The sequence below is a fragment of the Geotrypetes seraphini genome, chromosome 6 (genome assembly GCF_902459505.1).
Source record: "Geotrypetes seraphini chromosome 6, aGeoSer1.1, whole genome shotgun sequence".
In the NCBI taxonomy this organism is placed as follows: Eukaryota; Metazoa; Chordata; class Amphibia; order Gymnophiona; family Dermophiidae; genus Geotrypetes; species Geotrypetes seraphini.
Genome location: NC_047089.1, coordinates 156,560,924 through 156,582,294, shown reverse-complemented (window position 1 = coordinate 156,582,294; position 21,371 = coordinate 156,560,924). Strand labels below are relative to the sequence as shown.

The 21,371-nt window shown below is 42.9% G+C and overlaps 1 protein-coding gene across 1 annotated transcript in view; it reads left to right on the top strand.

Annotated features, from left to right (window-relative positions):
* SEPTIN10 (septin 10) overlaps positions 1 to 21,371 on the top strand; it is a 126,606-nt gene that overhangs the window by 56,086 nt on the left and 49,149 nt on the right. Inside the window, exons 4-6 of the mRNA XM_033948226.1 lie at positions 1,315 to 1,501; positions 3,094 to 3,255; positions 17,916 to 18,012. Coding sequence (XP_033804117.1) covers positions 1,315 to 1,501; positions 3,094 to 3,255; positions 17,916 to 18,012 — 446 coding nt within the window. The remainder of the gene's footprint in view (positions 1 to 1,314; positions 1,502 to 3,093; positions 3,256 to 17,915; positions 18,013 to 21,371) is intronic.

The following is a 21,371-nucleotide window of genomic DNA, read 5'->3' as shown; positions in this document are numbered from 1 at the left end:
CACTCAGCTTATTTATTAGATGCCTGTGTGGAACACTATCAAAGGTTTTGCTAAAATCTAAATACACTACATCTAGCGTACTCCCTCCATCCAATTCTCTGGTAATCCAGTCAAAGAAATTGATCAGATTTATCTGACAAGGCCTGCCTCTAGTGAATCCATGTTGCCTCGGGTCCTATAATCCTTCAGATTCCAGATACTTCACTATTCTCTGTTTTAAAGCATTTCCATTAATTTACTTACGACAAAAGTCAAACTTATGGGCCTGTAGTTCCCTACTTTGTCCTTATTTCCACTTTTGTGGAAAGGGACCACATCTGCTCTTCTCTAGTCCTCTTGTACCACTCCCAACACTAGAGAAGCTTTGAAAAGATCAGCCAGCGGAGCCGACAGAACTTCCCTACATTCCTTATAGTACTCTCGGCTGTTCACCATCCGGCCCCATTACTTTGACCACCTTTTAGTAAAGCCAGCTCCTCATGAACACAATCCTCTAAAAATCAATCTACCATTCCTCCAGTCCTATTTGCTTTTGTCTTCTGAGGTCCTGCTCCCAGTGTTTCAGCTGTGAACACCGAACAGAAATATTTGTTAAGCAATTCAACATTATCTTTATTAGCTTCTACATATTCCTCCCCTTCACCTTTGAGTCTCACAATGCCACTTTTACACTTCCTATCACTAATATCTCTAAAAAAGGTCTTGTTCCCCCGTTTTAACATGTCAGCTATTGTTTCTTCTATTTGCATCTTTGCTTTCCTGACTACTTGACCAGCCTCTCAACTTTTCCAGATATTTTTGGCTGTCTTCCTCTTTCTGTGAAAGCTAGCCTCTTTTCCCTTTCTCAGCTACTACTTTTGCGAACCAAAGGTTAAAATTTTAATTGCACAATTAATTGTGCTTAATAATGGCATGTGAAAGCAAAATAGGAAGTTGTTTTGGGGATGGGCAGGACACCGGGGAAAGGCTTCCGAGTCAGCTGTAGACAATGTGTAGGAATTGCTGCCTTTGTCAGCGACCATATGAGGAACCAGATCTGTTAAGCTAAACACAGAAGATGGGATAAGAGATGCCGGATCATAGAGAATGACACAGGGACAAATTTTGTCTCTGTCCCTACAGGATCTATCCCCATCCCATCTCCGCAAGTTCTGTCCCTGTCCCATCCTTGCAAGTTCTTTCCTCATCTGCACAAGCCTCGATCACTTATGATTTTCCATGTGATAAAAGATGTACATAAGCCTTAAACACTGATAATAAATCACTGAACACTTGGAATGCTATTATAACCTGAACCTTTGCAATTTTTTTCAGTTACATTCCTATAGTGAACTATATAGATCGACAGTTTGAAGCCTACCTTCAAGAAGAAACGAAGATAAAACGTGCCTTGTACAGATACCACGATACTAGGATCCATGTCTGCCTGTACTTTATTGCACCTACTGGTCATTCCCTTAAGAACCTTGATTTACTTACAATGAAGAGCCTTGATTGTAAGGTAATTATAGCAAATGTAAGGATGAGTTTTAACTAAATTAGTGTTAATCAGTTTGAAGAGTTATATACATAATAATACTTTTGCAAAATTAAATTAAACATTAGCACACACACACCCTTTTTACAAAACCCCAGGGTGGTTTTTAGCACTGGCCGTGGCGGTAACAGCTCTAATGCTCATAAGAATTCTATGAGCCTCAGAGCTGTTACTGCTGCGGCCAGCGCTAAAAAGTGTGCTACGGTTTTATAAAAGGGGGAGGGGGTAAATATATAAAGCAGGGAATGTTATCTTTGACTAGTTAAATGAACAACTTCTATGGTCACATCTGCTTACTGCTCCAATTGTGTGAAAAGAGACATATTGCATAAGACTTTAAAGAAAAATCACTGGCACCATAAATTACAGAGCATTTTTTGCTAAATGCTAAAAATAAAAAATATAATTATTATAGCTTTCTACCCATAAAATGCTATATAGGTATAAAAAGTAAATTTTAATGCTAAATTCAAATCCTATTCAAACCTGGTCTGCACTGTTTCTTGGCACAGATTCAGCTGCCTTGGATCACAAACAGTTTGGACTTAGAGAGTTGCACAGGGACAGAAATCAGAGAATTTTCCATTATATGGGAAAGAGACCAACTGATTTTCCCACCAAAAATTCAAATTGGTGAACAGACTTTCCTGTGCTATTCATCTTATGCCCCAACCAATCCAGTTTGAGGATCCACTATATATAAAGAACAAACTGAAGACCTCAGAGCATACCCTGAAGAAATGATGGCCAAACGTCGGTTCTATCTGACAAGATGCAGTGAGACCCGGAAAACTGCAACAAGCAAACCTGTTCCAGCTGGAATTAAAGCTGTCCCTGCTAAGATCCATTCCATCTCCCCCCACCCCCACCCCCCGTGCCTGCTAGTAATCTCCTATATCCCCGCCCGTCCCCATAACCTTCAGAAGTAGTTATGTTTAAATCTCAAAGCTCACACCACAAGAAAATTCTGAAACACTATGATGGTACAATTCATAACATCTTGTATATGGATAAGAAAAAAAAAATCCAAAATAAAAATTACCATATTTTTCGCTCTGTAAGACGCACCGGACCATAAGATGCACCCACCTGTAGAGGAGGAAAACCCAAGAAAAAAAAAATCCCACCACTCCTGCCCTGTACCCCCTCTGGTGGTCTAATGGTAGGCCGGGACAGGTTCTTACAGAGTGAAAAACCTGTGGGTAGCGTAGGCACCCCCCCCCCCCCCCCGGAGGCAACAAAGGCAGGCACCCCTCTCGCCATAGTCAGCACAGGCACCTCCCTGTAGTCAGCAAAAGGCACCCCCCATAGGCAGGCCTTCCCCCCCCCTCGATACCTTTTTTTGAAATCGGTTGGAGCTTTCCTTGTTCCTGCTGGCTCCTTCACCAGATGACTCTTCTGTTTTTTTGTAGAAATTGTTTAAATAATTAATGTCTGTTAGCAAGTGCTAAGCTTTAATAAAGCAGCTCCTAAATACAGGACATATGTGAGTGTATACCATTGCAAACGAGAAAACAAATCTGCAAACTAAAGGAATTTTGTTTTTGTCTCTATAGGTAAATATTATCCCAGTCATTGCCAAAGCAGATGTTATTTCTAAAAGCGAGTTGCAGAGATTTAAGACTAGGCTCCTGAGTGAATTAGTGAAAAATGCTGTGAAGATATACCAATTCCCTATAGATGATGATACTTTTTCCAAACGAAATGCAGACATGAATGTAAGTGAATTGGATAAACTGGATTGGAGAAGTTCATTAAGGATTTGATTCAACTTGTTTAGCATAAATAAGTAGTGACATTTTTTCCCCAAAAGGCTTTTTTTCTCTTTTTAATTCTACAAATATTGGAATATCATTAAAGTGCAAACATTGTACAATTTTTCAAAAGTAACCTTTTTATGTTTTCTCGCTTACTTTATACCACTTTTTGGTTAACTAATTTGTGCTTGTGAAGTATCTGGGGCAAATTATACATGAGGAAAGCAACATATTGCTTCTAAGTATTTAACAGTCTGCTTTTTCTTTTTGTATTTGTAATCAGTTGATCATGTATTTTAAAGATATGGATATTTTTTCTTTCTTTACAAAGAGTTAAAAGAAGATTGTTTTCTGTTTTACCTCTTCCAAATTTATCCAGTTTTATTGAGAAACTGGCAACTAGAATTACTAAAACAGCACAATACTATAACCCTTTGGAAAATAGCCAATATTAACCTGAAAATAATACTACTAAAGAATTGGCTAACACACTTAGTCCCTTGGATAAAAAGTCTGAATTAAAGAAAAAATCAAAAAGAATAACAAAATTTCTATAAGTGATGGACATCAGTATGAGCCCTTGATGGATAAATGGGGACTTATGGCTCAGGCGATAACTCATAGGTGACCAGCACCTGACCACAGTCTAAATGAGAACTGCCTCATACATCATTTAGTCCAGTGGTTCTTAACCTTGTTGGAGGTACTGAACCCCACCAGTTTTATATGCGTGTTCACCGAACCCTTCTTTATTGGAAAAATAAAATATGATTTTTACAAATTCAAAACATAGGTATACAGTGAGGGAAAAAATAATATCAATTTTGAAAACAAAAAAGTTCTCCTATATTTCGAATAATAATAACATAATAATGAAATTTACTGCAAATCAGTGTGACTTCTGCTGTTGCCTCTCAGAGGGATTAAAATATTAAGATAGGTATCACACGACGTACCATCACAACAGTTACAATTCGACTACTGTGCGCATCAAATCCCCTGCAGCACAGATAGGCCAAGCGATGTTGCGTGATCACCTGCAGCCAATTATGGACATCATCACGAATCATAAGCGCTTCGGTCACGTTCAATCATCTATCAGTTAAATCACAAATTTTGATCAGGAATTGATTGATGTATATAAGGCGTTAGTTACAGATTGATAGATCAAGAAACCGAGTACACGATCAGTCTTGATCAAAATCACTGAATAACTGATAGATGATTGAACGTGAGCGAAGCGCTATATGAGTCGGAGGTGTGTTTTGACCTCCGCCGAAGCCGCGAGACTGACTCACCGAACCCCTGGGTTAGGTCGAACCCAGGTTAAGAACCACTGATTTAGTCCATTGTGAAATAAATTAACATGTGAATAAAATCACACTCCCAAGAAAAAAAAAAGAAGAAAAATTCTTCCGACTTGTACACCAAGGGAGAAAGGTGACAGAGACACAATAAATACATACACTCCCTAGAAACCAATCCAATAAATCAAACAATACAATAAAAAATATATAAAGTGTACCATCTTAAATCTCGTACTACTTGTGAGTCCAAGTTTGTGGTACATGTAATTTCTTGCCCTTGTGGGCTCATATATGTGGATTGCACCTCTCGCAGCATAAGGACGAGAATAATTGAACACCGTAGTTGTTTAAAAAACAGGCAAATCTACTGCGCCTATGGTGTCCCACAATATGACTTAACGACACAGCTTTTCTCAATTACGCTGGTTTATTTTAGAACAGATTTTCACAAATTTTGATGGGGACAGATATACTCACCTTCTCAAGCGTGAAAATTTCTGGATCTTTCATCTGCAATCATATTCCCCCATTGGACTCAATGAAAATATAGATAAATGTTTTACTAATTGATTCTCTTGTGAGTTTTCCACCTGGTAGTCAGTGATTTACATGGGTCTGTTTTCTCTTCAGTTTTTTCTTTTTAGTTCCTTTTCCGCAATATTTTTCTCATAACATACTTATATTTTTTAATATATATTTTTTGTTACTCTTTTTTTGCTTTTTGTAGTAGTCTATTCATTATTTTTTCAATAGTCTTTTCATTTTTATTTTTCACTATCTATTCTTTTATTTGTTTTTGGTATATTTCTGCGTGTTGAACGTTTTTTCATCATCACGCTCATCAAGGGCGTTGCCTTTGCGGGGTCTCCAAGGCGTTCTTAAATCCCGAAGATGCCATGTTTTTCTCCTTTCCTGTTCCAGCGTTTTGATTGTTGTACGCTGTGTAACTTCAGATCGACAGGCTTGAGCAGTTGATGTCGGTTCATCTCTGCTCCTGACGAAGAAGCAAAACGGAGCTCTGTCGAGTGCTGATATTTACTGATTGGTGATATCCATTTATGTGTGATTTTGGAATCTTTACGATGCCATTTATTGACTTGAGTGGTGATATCAATTGATTGGTGACATTTATTTTATGTGTGACTTTGGAATCTCAATGATTATATTTAGTGATTCTTAGTGTATGGGTGCTTTTGGCCTTAGAGTCACACATTATTTGGGGTTCTTTTAGTGTGAATGAACCTTTTTATGAAATGAATAAGTACTTTGAAAAACGCCTTTTATTCAATGAAGTTAAGGATTCTGTAATTTAAATAGTGTTATGGACATGTATCTTTTTCACTCACTCTATTTAATTATTTATTATTATTTATTGATTTAATTATTTATCCTCTTAACTTTATCGGACCTATATATTATGTCCTTATGGATTTGTGAGGATTTGTATATTGGTTTTTCAATTTTTGTATCAATTTTTGTATGAGTTTTTTCAAATTTTTTTCAAGCAACCTCATGAATTACTGTTCAGAGTGTGTATGGATTTGGTATAAGAATGCATGTTTTGTTTATAGAAGTAGTTAGTGTTATCCCAGGACAAGCAGGCAGGTATTCTCACTAGTGGGTGATGTCATCCGACAGAGCCCCGATACGGACATCTTGCAAGCATGTCTTGCTTGAAGAAACTCAGAAGTTTCGAGATGCCCACACCGCGCATGCGCCAGTGCCTTCCCGCCCGATGCTCCGGGCGTGTCTCCTCAGTTCTTTTTCTTCCGCGGAGCTGAGAAGTCTATCTTCAATTTGCGCCCATTGAATCTTTTTTTTTTTTGCCTTCTATTTTGCCGCAGGTTGAGTTCTTTTGGCTCTCCTGTGCATTTAATTCTTTCTTTGATTTCTTTTTTCAAAAAAAAAAAATTTTCCTTCCGATACCGGGTCGGCCGCGTGGCTGGGGCCCCGCGCCTTCGACCTTGCGGCGGAGCTTTTCCGGCCTATGTCCCGGCCGATTACCGGTTTTAAAAAGTGTAGCAAGTGCCAGCGCGCGATTTCGCTCACGGACCCTCATCGACGCTGCTTACAGTGTCTGGGACCGGATCACTTCCCGAAATCGTGCCGGCCTTGCTCCACTTTGACGGCGAGAGCGTTTAAGCGCCGCTGTCTGCTGTGGGAGTCCATGTTCAAGATGGAAGCTTCATCGGATCCTGCAGCTTCGACATCGACATTGACGGGTGCTTCGACTCCTTCCGCGAAGCCCTCTGCCTCCCCGGCTGCTTCGGGCCTCCTGAAACCGGCATCGTTCACACCGGTTTCGGCCCCGGCTTCGGCGCCGGTGCCTTCCTCCGTCTCCTCAGAGCAGGTATCGACCCCGACAGTTCCACCGGTGGTGCTCAAGGTGCCGAAGACTGGCAAGCAGAAGCACGCAGCACCGAAGGAGCGCGGAGACCGTGCGGAAGGGCCCCCTTTTGGTGCGGATCCCTCCATATCGGCTTCGTTGCGGTCCCTTCTGGAGGCTCAGTTCGTGGAGCTCATGCAGACCATGGGGCCTCGGCTGATTGCCACCATCCAGGGTGACCTTCCAGCTTCGGCTTCGAGGGGCGGACCGCCCCCTCCTCCTCCTTCTCGCCGCACGACCTCGTTGCTCGGCGAGGAGGAGCGGCGAGCGGTGTCCGGGTCCTCGAGGAGGTCCTCTGTTAGCGCTGTACCTCCTTTGGAACCGATTCCCTCGAGGAGGGCCTCCCTTAGTGATATGCCTCGGTTGGAGCCCATCCCCTCGAGGAAAGCCTCGTTTAGTGACCTGCCTCCCTTGGAACCGATTACTCCGCCCCATGACTCAGTGTGGCGTCCACCTTCGGGGCCACCCAGTCCTGGGCATAGCAGGAAGCAGGACGAGTTCTTCCGAACCCCCTATCAAACCTGGGCGTCGTCGGGGGAGGCGCCGACTCTTCCGCCTCTGCGATCGACGGCATCGAGTCCAATATGCTCCCTGGCGGCGTCTGAACCAGTTTCTCACAGGCGGGCTCGATCCCCTTCCAGGCATCGGGAGGGGCATCGATCCAGACATTCTTCGAAGCATTCCTCTCGGCACTCGACCGTCTCGCCTCAGAAGAAATTGCCTCGGTTGGGATATGCTGCTTCGACTGGGTCTCCTCCTCCGGGCCCGGAGTTCGAGGACCCTGAGGTTTTCTACTCGTCCTGTTGCTCGCAGGCCTCTCTGGAGCCTGAAGCCTCTTCTTCTTCTAGTCCGTCTCGCAGACCGGCGACGGCGGACCAACTGTCCTTTTCATCGTTCCTCAGGCAGATGGCAGATGACATGGACATTACTCTCGATGCTGGGTCTCGATACTCCAAGGAATACCTCGATACCATGCACTTGCCTCGTCCTCCGGTGGAGTCCTTGCGACTTCCCCTGCACAAGCGACCAGACCTTCATGCGATGCTTCGAGTCTCCTTACTCTATCCCGGCGGTCCCTGGCAAATTGGATGCGCGGTACTGCACGGTGCATCATAAAGGCTTCGAGGGTACTCAGCTTTCTCACCAGTCCCTCCTGGTCGAATCCTCGCTCAAGCGGTCTCATCCTGGCCAGGTCTATGCTTCAGTGCCTCCGGGCCGCGAGGGCAGAACCATGGATAAGTTTGGTCGATGCATCGATCAGAATTCGATGATGGCGTCTCGAGTCCTGAATTACAATTTCCACTTTGCAGCCTACTTGGAATTTTTTCTACCTGTGCTTCGGAAGTTCACACCCTACATCGAGTCCCAGGCTAGGTTTGAGTTTGAGGAAGTGGTTGCTTCGCTGTCCCAACTTCGGCTTCAGTTAATGCAATCTGCCTATGATGCGTTCGAGCTCTCAGCCCGAGCGGCGGCCTGCTCGGTGGCGATGCGCCGGTTGGCCTGGTTGCGGACCATTGATATGGACCCGAATCTTCAGGACCGCCTGGCGAACGTCCTGTGTGCTGGGGCGGATCTTTTTGACGAATCCATCGAGACTGTTACAAAGAAGTTGTCTGACCACGAAAAGTCCTTCCAATCTATCCTTAGGCCAAAGCCTAAGCCTCAACCTTCTCGTCCGCCGTTGATTTATCAGCGGCGTTATCAGCCGAGGCAAACTCCACCTGCGAGGCAACCGTCGAAGCGCCAGCCTCCCCAGAAGGGTCAGCCTAAGTCTCAGTCGCCTGCTGTCCCTAAGACCACTCAGCCTTTTTGACTGTCTCGTCGAGGGCATAACCAACCTCGTTCTGCCTCCCACTGTTTTTCCCATCGGAGGGCGCCTCCATCACTTTTATCATTGCTGGGAGGCCATAACAACCGACCTCTGGGTCCTTACTATCATCAGGGAAGGATACTCTCTTCATTTCCATCGGGTCCCTCCGGACCACCCTCCAAGAGAGTATCCTTCCAACTTGACTCAGACCGCCCTTCTTCTCCAGGAAGCTCAGGCTTTGCTCCGGCTTCATGCCATGGAGCCGGTCCCGTCGGACCAACTGAACCAGGGGTTTTATTCCCAGTACTTCCTTGTTCCGAAGAAGACGGGCGACCTGCGACCCATTTTGGACCTCAGGCCTTCAACAAATTCCTAGTCAAGGAGAGGTTTCGCATGCTGACTCTTGCTTCTCTCTACCCTCTCCTCGAGCAGAATGACTGGTTATGCTCTCTGGATCTCAAGGAGGCCTACACTCACATTCCCATTCATCCGGCCTCCCGCAAGTTCCTCAGATTTCGGGTGGGACATCTACATCTGCAGTATCGAGTGCTTCCATTCGGCCTGTCCTCGTCTCCCAGAGTCTTCACGAAGTGCCTGGTGGTGGTGGCCGCTGCACTCCGGAACAGGGGTCTTCAGGTATTTCCATATCGACGACTGGCTCATCAAGGCCCCGTCAGCTCCAAAGGTCATTTTGGCGACCTTGACCACGATCTGCTTCCTGCAGAGCCTAGGCTTCGAGATCAATTTTCCCAAATCTCATCTGCAGCCTACCCAGTCCCTTCCCTTCATCGGGGCGGTACTGGACACCATTCAGCTTCGAGCATTCCTTCCTCCTCAGCGCATGGATGCTCTTCTTCGTCTCTGCCAGTCTGTATCTTCTCGCCAGTCCATCTCAGCGAGACACATGATGGTCCTCCTGGGCCACATGGCCTCTACAGTTCATGTGACACCCTTTGCCAGGCTCCATCTCATAATTCCTCAGTGGACCCTAGCTTCTCAATGGACTCAAGTGTCAGACCTGTTGACTCGACACATCATAGTCACTCCTGCTCTTCGGCGGTCTCTACTTTGGTGGATGACCTCTTCGAATCTATCCAGAGGTTTGCTGTTTCACACTCCTCCTCATCAGAAGGTTCTCACAACCGATTCCTCGACCTATGCCTGGGGGGCTCATCTGGATGGGCTTCGCACTCAGGGATTCTGGACCTGTGCGGACCGACTCCATCAAATCAATCTTCTGGAGCTCAGAGCCATCTTCAATGCTCTTCAAGCTTTTCAACATCTGCTTCACGACATGGTGGTCCTCATTCGCACCGACAATCAGGTCGCCATGTATTATGTCAACAAGCAAGGGGGCACGAGCTCGGCCTCCCTCTGCCAGGAAGCTCTCAGAGTCTGGGATTGGGCGGTTCGCCACAACACCTTCCTCAAAGCTGTCTACATTCAGGGGAGGAACAATGTCTTGGCGGACAAACTGAGTCGTCTTCAGCCTCACGAATGGACACTCCACTCCAAGCCCCTTCATCAGATCTTTGCTCAGTGGGGAACGCTTCAGATAGACCTCTTTGCGGCTCCCCACAATTTCAAGCTGCCTCAATTTTGCTCCAGGATCTACGCTCCTCATCACCTCGAGGCAGATGCTTTTCTGCTGGATTGGGGGAATCGCTTTCTGTATGCGTTTCCGCCATTCCCTCTCATTCAAAAGACTCTAGTCAAACTGAAGTCCGAACATGCCACCATGATTCTGATAGCCCCTCGGTGGCCCAGGCAACCTTGGTTCTCCCTTCTACTTCAACTCAGAAGCAGGGAACCGTACCTACTTCCAGTGTTTCCTTCACTGCTTACTCAGCATCAGGGGTCTCTGCTTCATCCCAACCTGCAGTCTCTCCACCTGACAGCTTGGTTCCTCTCAACATAACTCCGCACCAGTTTTCCCAGGCGGTGAGGGATGTCTGGGAGGCTTCCAGGAAGCCTGCTACTCGTCAATGCTACTCCCAAAAATGGACTAGATTTTCTTCATGGTGTATTTCCAATTCTAAGGAGCCTCAGCGAGCCTCCCTATCCTCTGTTTTGGACTATCTTTTACATCTGTCTCAGTCTGGTCTCAAGTCGACATCTATACGAGTCCACCTGAGTGCTATTGCGGCTTTCCATCAGCCTCTACAAGGGAAACCTCTCTCTTCTCATCCTGTGGTTTCCAGATTTATGAAAGGACTTTTTCATGTCAATCCTCCTCTCAAACCGCCTCCAGTGGTTTGGGATCTAAATGTTGTCCTTTCTCAGCTTATGAAACCTCCTTTTGAGCCTCTGAGCAAGGCTTCACTAAAGTTTCTCACTTGGAAAGTGGTTTTTCTGGTGGCCCTCACATCTGCTCGCAGGGTCAGTGAGCTTCAGGCCTTGGTGGTGGACCCACCTTTCACAGTATTCCATCATGACAAGGTGGTCCTCCGCACTCACCCGAAATTCCTGCCTAAAGTGGTCTCTGAATTTCACCTCAACCAATCCATTGTGCTTCCAGTGTTCTTTCCAAAGCCTCATTCTCATCCTGGAGAATCAGCTCTTCACACTCTGGACTGTAAACGTGCTTTGGCTTTCTACTTGGATCGCACCAAACCACACAGAACTGCTCCTCAACTTTTCGTCTCCTTTGATCCAAACAAGTTGGGTCGACCTGTATCGAAGTGCACCATCTCCAACTGGATGGTGGCTTGTATCTCTTTCTGCTATGCCCAGGCTGGATTACCCCTTCCCTGTAAGGTCACAGCACATAGGGTCAGAGCAATGGCAGCCTCTGTAGCCTTCCTCAGATCGACACCGATTGAGGAGATTTGTAGGGCTGCCACTTGGTCCTCGGTTCATACGTTCACCTCTCATTATTGTCTGGATACTTTCTCCAGACGGGATGGGCAGTTTGGCCAAACTGTGTTACAAAATTTGTTCTCCTAAGTTGCCAACTATCTCTCCATCCCATTGAGGTTAGCTTGGAGGTCACCCACTAGTGAGAATACCTGCCTGCTTGTCCTGGGATAAAGCAATGTTACTTACCGTAACAGTTGTTATCCAGGGACAGCAGGCAGCTATTCTCACGTCCCACCCACCTCCCCTGGGTTGGCTTCTCTGCTAGCTACCTGAACTGAGGAGACACGCCCGGAGCATCGGGCGGGAAGGCACTGGCGCATGCGCGGTGCGGGCATCTCGAAACTTCTGAGTTTCTTCAAGCAAGACATGCTTGCAAGATGTCCGTATCGGGGCTCTGACTGATGACATCACCCACTAGTGAGAATAGCTGCCTGCTGTCCCTGGATAACAACTGTTACGGTAAGTAACATTGCTTTACGGGCCCTATATGAATTTCCAGTATATTCTTGCACTCTGCACTTTATATTTATATCATATTTGTATTACATTTGAATTTATTTTGGAATATTATGAATTGCCAGTGAACATTTCTATCTGCTATTTAATATTTTATTATAGTGAACTTTGTTTATTATCTTGAATTGCACTTTTGTTCTAATCTTCATTCTATTGTTATTTATTACTCAGCACTTTATATATATTTTTATTGTATTGTGTGATTTATTGGGTTGGTTTCTAGGGAGTGCATGTATTTATTGTGCCTCTGTCACCTTTCTCCCTTGGTGTACAAGTCTGAAGAATTTTTCTTCTTTTTTTTTTCTTGGGAGTGTGATTTTATTCACAAGTTAATTTATTTCATAATGGACTAAATGATGTATGAGGCAGTTCTCATTTAGACTGCGGTCTGGTGCTGGTCACCTAAGAGATATCGCCTGAGCCATAAGTCCCCGTTTATCTATCAAGGGCTCATACTGATGTCCATCACTTATAGAAATTTTGTTATTCTTTTTGATTTTTTTTCTTTAATTCAGACTTTTTATCCAAGGGACTGTGTTAGCCAATTCTTCAGTAGTATTATAACTAGAATTACTAACATGCTACAGGGGTGGGGAACGAGGGCTGTAATCCAGTGAGGTTTTCAGGATTTCCCCAATGAATATGCATGAGATCTATTTGCATACAATGGAGGCAGTGCATGCAGAAAGATCTCATGCATGTTCATTGGGGAAATCCTGAGAACCCCACTGGATTGCGGCCCTTTGCTATTACATTAGTATACCTTAACACTGTTATTGCATGCTTATATAACCAGAGGTCCCATTTTAACCAATGAGACCATTTGCAAATAGCGTGTGTTAACTTGTGTCAGTGCATATTAATAAAGTAGAACTATCTCTTTTAACAGAAAACTTTTCCAATAATAATTACCTGAATCTTTTAAAAAGACCTCCTCCTCATATTTACTTAGTGGCCTTAAGCCATTTTCAAGTCTGGTTCTTGGTAGTCTTAAATCACTCTGAATTTTAGCATAACCTGAATATGCAAAATTAATATCTTTCTTGGACCAAATGCATGCAAATATGTCATGAATGTTCATTGTGGATATAATAAAAGTAAGATTAGTTTGTAGAGGACTGGATTTGAACATTTCTAATTTCAAGTCTGTATCAGATCTGCATTGTAACACATCCTTGAGCTGACTGCCAGCAGCAATTATTACTCCTACACTGGAAGTTGGGTTCAAGTGGGTTTAAGAGAATCACTGAGATGCCCAGCCTCAAACCAGGATCTGTCTTGCCTTCAGCAGTACCAAAGTGTCCATTCTCTGAGAAGGTGTCCTGGTGAACACTCAATGGTCACAGAGGCAAGAAACAAATAGCAGACCAAGCCACAAAAGTTGATCCAAACACCTTTAATTAACAAAGTTGCAGGAGGGATAAAACACAAAGCCTGGCTTAGCTAAGTTTTGCCCTACTTGGGCTGCTTCAAGGACTTTAAAACCAAACTGGTGTAGGAAAAACTGATGTCAGTTGATTTGGGGGTGATTTCATAAATCAATTTGAATTTATAGACCGGTATTTTACTTGTTCAAATACTGTAGATGCTTATAGAATTGACTTAGGATATATGTACATAAAATTAGGTGATAGGAATACATATCGACTACTTTTATGTGATTTTTAAGGGCATTTTCAAAACACTAAGAATGCCAAAAAAATGGCATAAATTGGCACTTGGACGTTTTTCTTCCCAAAAGTAGATTTTCTGGACATCTTGCTAGACTTCCTAGCAGCTGTGTCCATAGTTCAAGGAGCTGTGCTATGGTGGACTTTGAGCCAGCTTAGACTTGGACGTCTTGTGGTGATAATCAAACATTTTCCAAGTCATTCTGGATGGAACTTGGATGTTTTGGGCTAGACCTGTTTTAAAAGCATCTAAGTGCCAAAATGTTATCTAAACTGATCAGATGACCAGTGGAGGAATTCAGCAATGACTCCCCCCCAAACACACACTCCCCCAATGGTCACTAACCCATTCCCATCCCACAAAGATCTGAATGAAACAGTACATACCTGTCTCTAGAACAGCAGCACTTGGTATGGGAAAGCCTAATAGAGTAGCATACGTTAGAGGAAGGGTGGGACCGCAGCAGAGGGAACGTGCTGCGGAGGTTGACGGCAGCCTGCTAGGATCCTCTGCAGGATGCTTTGAAGGTGAGACTGGGAAGCCAGAAGACGCTAGAAAAAAGGGGGAAAACATGCAGGCCTTCGGGGGGAGGGGGCAGGCCCTGGTGTAGAAGTACACAAAGGTAGGGAAGGGGGGGGGTCCAAAGAGACATGCATATTCTGGACAGGGTGGGAGGAGAAGAAATAATGGGTCTAAAAACAGGGGAGGGAGAGAGATGGTAGACAATGGGATGGCAGGAGGGAAGGAACAGAAAGGGCGAAAAGTTGAACACAAGGGATGGTGTGGAGGGGGAATAAAGATACTGGATAGGAGGGTAGTTGGGAAGAGAAAGGGAGAGATGGTGGGTCCTAGGGTGGTGGGGCAGGAGGGAGAGATGCTGGACGAAAGGGTGGTTGAGAAAAGGGGAGATGGTGGATCTGGGGACGGTGGGGTCAATAGCTGCAGGGATGGAAAAAAAAAAAGAAAAGATGCCAGACCTCCAGGGGAAGGAAGGACAGATATGGAAGATGGATGGTTAGCACCAAGAAAGAAGAAAATGACAAATGGGCTGGAGATCCTGGTAAGTGAGTTATCAGAAAAAAAAGAGAAACCAGAGCCTGGGACCAACATGATTTGAATAATGACCAGACAACAAAAGGTAGAAAAATAATTTTATTTTCTATTTTGTGATTACAATATGTCAGATTTGAAATGTGTACCCTGTTAGAGCTAGTATTAGATAGCAAGTGTGAACTAGGACCTAAAAGAGAGGAAACGTCTTTTTAATTTATTTTGTTTATACTACAGAGCCAGCGTGGGGTTGGAGAGATTGTAACCCTATACTTCTACTAAGACTAAGTATCTTAAAAAATTCAGCCTGTGACTTAGCCTGTGTGTTAGATTTTGTCCCCTTATATGATTGAGTTTGATACCCCTGGTATATAGTAAGAGAAGATAATTCAAAGTATATATAGAGAACTGGACTATGATGACATAGACAGCAGGTGGTCTGTTTTCTATAGTTCGATTTCATGAATTTTCCCTCCTAACATGTACTTAGTTTGATGGTCCAGATACTTACTCATGTATTTATATAAGATATACATATGCACAAAATATGCACCTATGGGATTTTTTTGCATAGATGCCTTGTTTGTTTGTTTGTTTTTCAGAAATTTGCTATACCTTCTTTTGTGGTAATCACTCAGAGCAGTTACATCTTTATCCATAATAAAATGAAATAGAGAAAAGGCAGTTAGAGCAGATATATAGTAGAAGAGAGAGAAAGAGAGTATTCTTATATAATAACCTCTGGAAGCTTCACCTTAGGGTTCTGCATCTATTCCAGCCTTGGCTGCAGAACTTACAAATAAATCCATTCCCCTCGCCGAGGTCATCTCTCTGGACACTCCCCTCTAAGCTTAGTTTGTTTCTGCAGCCTTGCTGCTGACTTGTAGTTTCTTCTCGTGATTTTTTTTCTCAATTTCTAGTCTTTTATTTTGTTCTGTGCTATGGGTATTGCCCAAGTGCTGCGGATTCACTCTGGGGGAGTGATCCTTTGGCGGGAGATCGCAGACTTTTCCTTAAAGATTATCTGCTTCTGTGGGTGCCCTGTTAGCAGAACCTGCAGTAAGCCCTCCAGACAGCTTGCAGATCAGATCGGTTCTCCAGATATGGAGCCATCTCACCCCCAGGGGGTAGAGCGCAGGCTGCTGCGGTTCCATGGAGGTATGCCGAAATCGAAACTGGACCGCGTATCTTTTTTCTAATTCCCCTGAGGGGTCCTGGCGGTCGTGATCTGAGGTGACAGGGAAGGTGAGGCTGTCAGAAGACCTGAAAATCCAGTTTTATCAGCTCCTGAAGAACTGATCTCCCTGGCTTGTACTGTGTCTTGCTGGCTGCCATTGAAATACATTGCTCAAACCCACAGAAATGGCAAAAATGTGTGTCCTTAGAATATTAATAGTCCAATGGTATCCAAGTTTCTAAGGTACTGTTATGCTATGGTGGGCTGAGGGCAGATCCTCCTCGGATCAGGAACACCTAGGAGGGGCGGTCTTTCAACAGTAAGGCTATATATTCTGAGCCCTAAAACGCGGGCGCCATCTTACAAACAGAAACGGATAGGTAGGTTGGACGACAGCGGTTATGGTAAGGATGAGATTATGTAGATGGGTTGACAATAAAGTTTTAAGTAATGGGATACATTTGAGGGTTGTTAATCCGGATTATGTGATTTTTGTAGTGTGGATCCCTGACCGCTTAACTCTTTTTGAGACACAGATATATCACCATTACTAAAGATAAGTAATATAAAAAATTAATGAATATGAAGGTTTATGCATCTATTCTAATCATGAACAAGTAAGACCAGTGAGGAGTTCAGCACGTGATTCTCCCCGTTATGACACCTAGTGTGAGACGGAGGAGTGGTGGTTCTGAGGTCTTAAAGGAAATAAAGGCATATTGGATTAAGGGGAAGCTGATGCATAGCATAACAGTACCTTAGAAACTTGGATACCATTGGATTAAAATACATTCCAGCACATATGTCTGCGATTTCTGTGTGCCTCTGAGTTTGGCGATTTTGGGGGATGCTGAAATCGGGGTTTTGGGTATTTCCCTGCAAGCCCTGGTTCCCCACGGCGGCCATCTTGGATTTTCATTAAAGTTTTTAGAAGTGTATTTTTTTGGACTTACAAGCTTCATTTTTGCTCTAAACTTCTCATATGGCCTCCTCAGGACAGGATGGCATGGATTCATGCCGTAAATGCGGCAGGTGGCTGACTGATTTGCAGCTGTGTATCAAGTTTGCCGCAGCCCGTGAGGGGTGTGAACTGTGCATGGGTCCCGCATTACCCCCCTCTGGAGAGGCTATACCTTCCTCCGATTCCACCAGAAATAGGATTACAGCATCTGGGATGCCTAACTTGGGCGCAGAGGGCGCTTCCACAAAATGCAAGAATAGTTCTGGAGAAAAATCTCATAAATCTAAGCATTCCAAATCTGAGTTTTGCAGTTTATGAATGTTCAAATTTCTTGTTTAGCTAAATTTGGCCTTTTTGGCGTCCGTTAATTATGCATTTGGTTATCATGAGCAGAATTGACTTGTAGCGGGGAGTTGTTGCACCCCCCTCTCTTGTCTTGTGTTTCCAGTTTGTACTAGATCCTCCTGGCTTTCCTACCTACTGAGCTTAGAGGGGAGTGTCCAGAGAGATGACCTTGGAGAGGGGGATGGATTTATTTGTAAGTTCTGCAGCCAAGGCTGGAATAGATGCAGAACCCTAAGGTGAAGCTTTCAGAGGCTATTTACAAGAAGGAAGATTAACAGAGGTGAGTAACCTAATCTTTCAATCAAGTTACAGCAGTAGGATCCATCAACATTGTAATATCATCCTCTCATGATCACTCCCAACCACCAATTGTCAAATGCTTTAACAAAAAAAAGTTTTTTAAAATTAGTTTGCCTCAGTCCAGGGAGAATGGAGAAGTGTACGCCACAAAACTATTCAAAATTACACTCAAATGTATTGTGAGGGGAGGCAGGGATGGATCAAAGAGATTGTCATGAAACCTTACAGTTGTTTTCCAGGGACATTTACCTTTTGCTGTAGTGGGAAGTATGGAGGAAATAATGATCGGAAACAAAATGGTGAAAGTTCGACAGTATCCTTGGGGCATTGTACAAGGTAAACAACAGAAGTTCTACGGAAGCTTGTACATATATCTGTGAATTATTGTGTGTGAACTATAAAACGCTCTGATATAGAAAATCTTTCAAATATTTATCAGTAGACAGCTCAGTATCAGTATAGCTGGTCCTAAGTTGTCCGACCAAATAGAAAACCCTTTTTGTTCATGGCATATGCTAGTTTTATCTAGTAGAATATACAGAAGATGTTGAACTCAACATAGTATGCCATGGGAAAGTAATACTTTGTGTTTACTGTTGGACAATATTTTTTAAATGAAGTTGGCCATTTGTAGCCTAATTCCATAAAACGCACTAAAATTTGTGCATATAATTTAATTGAATAGTGAGCCAATTAGCACTGATAAATGGGATCTTAAGCAATAATCAGTACTAATTGGAATTAAAATTTACACACTTATATGTGCGGATCCTGCACCTAAATATTTTACGCATGATTCCAAAATGGGGTGAGGCTATGGAAGTGTCAGGAGGGTTCCTTCAATTTGCTTGCATGGTTATAGGATAAGGGGGTCCCTACTTTAGGTGTAACAATTTATACCACATTTTAGTTGGTGTAAATGGCTGTGTCTAAAGTTAGGCGTGGTTCCTGATACCAAGTAATATTCTATAAATGGATCCTGACTTTGAGCACCATTTATAGTCCAAAAAGAAAAATGATTGAATTGTTATAGTTTGTAATTTGTGAGTCTTAATATTTTGCAAAATTCCACTATTTATTAGCTTATTAAAATGCAGATTAAAGGATTAATATTGAAAAACGCTTACCCAAATAAGTAATTTGGATAACTCTTTTCCAAATAAGGGGTCCTTTTACTAAGCTACGTTAGAAGCTAACATGTGCCTATTGCAGCAAAAATTGGAGTACCTTGGGATGCTCTCTCGTGTCCTGTAGTAAAATTGAAATCTGCAAGTGCTGATCATGCATTAAAAAAAAAATTCTTATATTTTTTTTGAGGAATGGAGTGGGTGTTCTGTGGATAATGCAGGAGCCCTTACTGCTTATAAAATGGCCACATATTCAAATCATTACTTAGAAAGTTTAAAAGTCTCCTAAAAAGTTGGCTTTTTAAGGACACTTTTAACTGATTCATTTAAATTTTATGATTTTTACAGTGGACTAGGAATACTGCCAAGTGAAAATTAAGTGGGTAACCTTCCCCCAACCTCTTGTTTCATTACCCATCCCTTTTTATTTGTCTTTGAATTGTATTTAATCCTCTTTTTTTACCTCACTTTTTCAAACGTATTATTTTATTAAAATTAATACTAATTGTCCTGGGTTTTTTTTATTTTTTATTTTAACCTAATTTTTAACTAAATGTAAATCGCATTGGATTTGGTTTTTGCGATCAAATCAAATATTTTAAATAAACTTGAAACATTTTACCATCTTCTAGATTGCCACTTTAGAAGCTGTTGAAAATTCAAGAAGGGCATATTTTGGTTTATTGAAATCTATTTAAATATGTAGTTATGACTGAGTAAATGCTTTGTAATATGTTTTGAAGGAACATTAAATTATTGTTATATGCTGTTGTATACTGAATTAACGTCTTGCACTTCAAATATATAATGCGAGTATGAAAGGGTATATATCAAACCAATATTCGGAGGTGATGAACCTTAAACCACTCCTTAATTACCCTCAATTTCTTGTTTGTAACAACTCTGTTTACTTACACTAAATACAATGTGTTACGCCTTCAACTTAGCAGATTGATTAATGTGAATACTATACTCATACTTAGCTTAGGTGGTATACGATAAGGGATAAGTATGCCGACATGTTTCACCCTTTGGGGGTTTCCTTAAGGCCACAATCCCTTAGCTGAAGTTTACAACACTCGACGCGACCACAGTTACTTGGTGGTCGCGTCAAGTGTTGTAAACTTCAGCTAAGGGATTGTGGCCCTGAGGAAACCCACCTAAGCTAAGTATGAGTATAGTAGTCACATTAATCAATCTGCTAAGTTGAAGGCGTATTTAGTGTAAGTAAACAGAGTTGTTACAAACAAGAAATTGAGGGTAATTAAGGGGTGGTTTAAGGTTCATCACCTCCAAATATTGGGCTGTTGTATACTAATAACTTCCACTTGACTTTTGAGTCACATAAGCATAGTTTGTTGATACTGTAAGAACCATGCCATTAGAAACATAGAAACATGATGGCAGATAAAGGCCAAAAGACCTATCCAGTCTGCCCATCTGCAGCATTCACTATCTCCTCCTCTCCCTAAGAAATCTCATTGTTACTGTCCCATGCTTTCTTGAATTCAGACATGGTCCTTGTCTCCATCACTTCTACAAGAAGACTGTTTTCCACATCTACCACCCTTTCTGTAAAAAACAAACAAACCCTATTTCCTTATATTATTCTTGAACCTATCACCTCTTAACTTCATCCCATGCCCTCTCACTCTGGAGCTTCCTTTCAGCTGAAAGATACTGGTCTTATGCGCATTTATGCTACATAGATATTTAAACATCTCTTATTATATGTCCCCTTTCCTTCCTTTCCTCCAAAATATATTGAGATCTTTCAGTTTGTTCCCATACGCCTTATAATAAAGACCATGGACTTCCTCTGGACTGACTCCATCCTGTTTATATCTTTTTGAAAGTGCAGTCTCCAGAATTGTACACACTATTCTAAATGACGTCTCACCAGAGTATTATACAGGGACATCAATACTCCTTTTTACTGACCATACTTCTCCCTATGCACCATAGCATCTTACTAGCTTTCGCCATTGCCTTCTCAACCTGTTTGACCTCCTTAAGATCACCCCATACTATCACACCCAAGTCCCGCTACACTTTCGTGCACAAAAAGTTCTTCTCTCCCTAAACTGTACCATTCGTTTGGGTTTTTGCAGTCCAAATGCATACAAGGGGATGCTGAAAAGTTCTCAGCCCAACCAAGAAGGGAATGATGTGGAGCCATGAAACTTACAAGTTATTCCACATATTCACACCTATGCTCAGCACACTTGGCACATTGTGTTTGAAGTTTCTGTAATCCTTCAAAAAATACTCTGCTATCTGCTCACTGAAAAACTGTTCCGTTCCTGCAGTCACCTCCGAATCATTCGAAAATTGTCGCCCTTTCAAACTCTTTTTAAGGTTTAGAAACAGAAATAGTCAGATGGAGCAAGATCTGGCGAGTAGGGTGGATGGTCTATGCATTGAAACCGCAACTGCATCAAAACATCCATCATTTTGCCAGCCTTGTGAGCAGGTGCATTGTCTTGCAAAAAGAGAACTCCTTTCCGCAGCTTCCCTCTCCTTTTTTCTTTCAGTGCCTCCTTTAATCGGCACAGCAATTTACAGTAG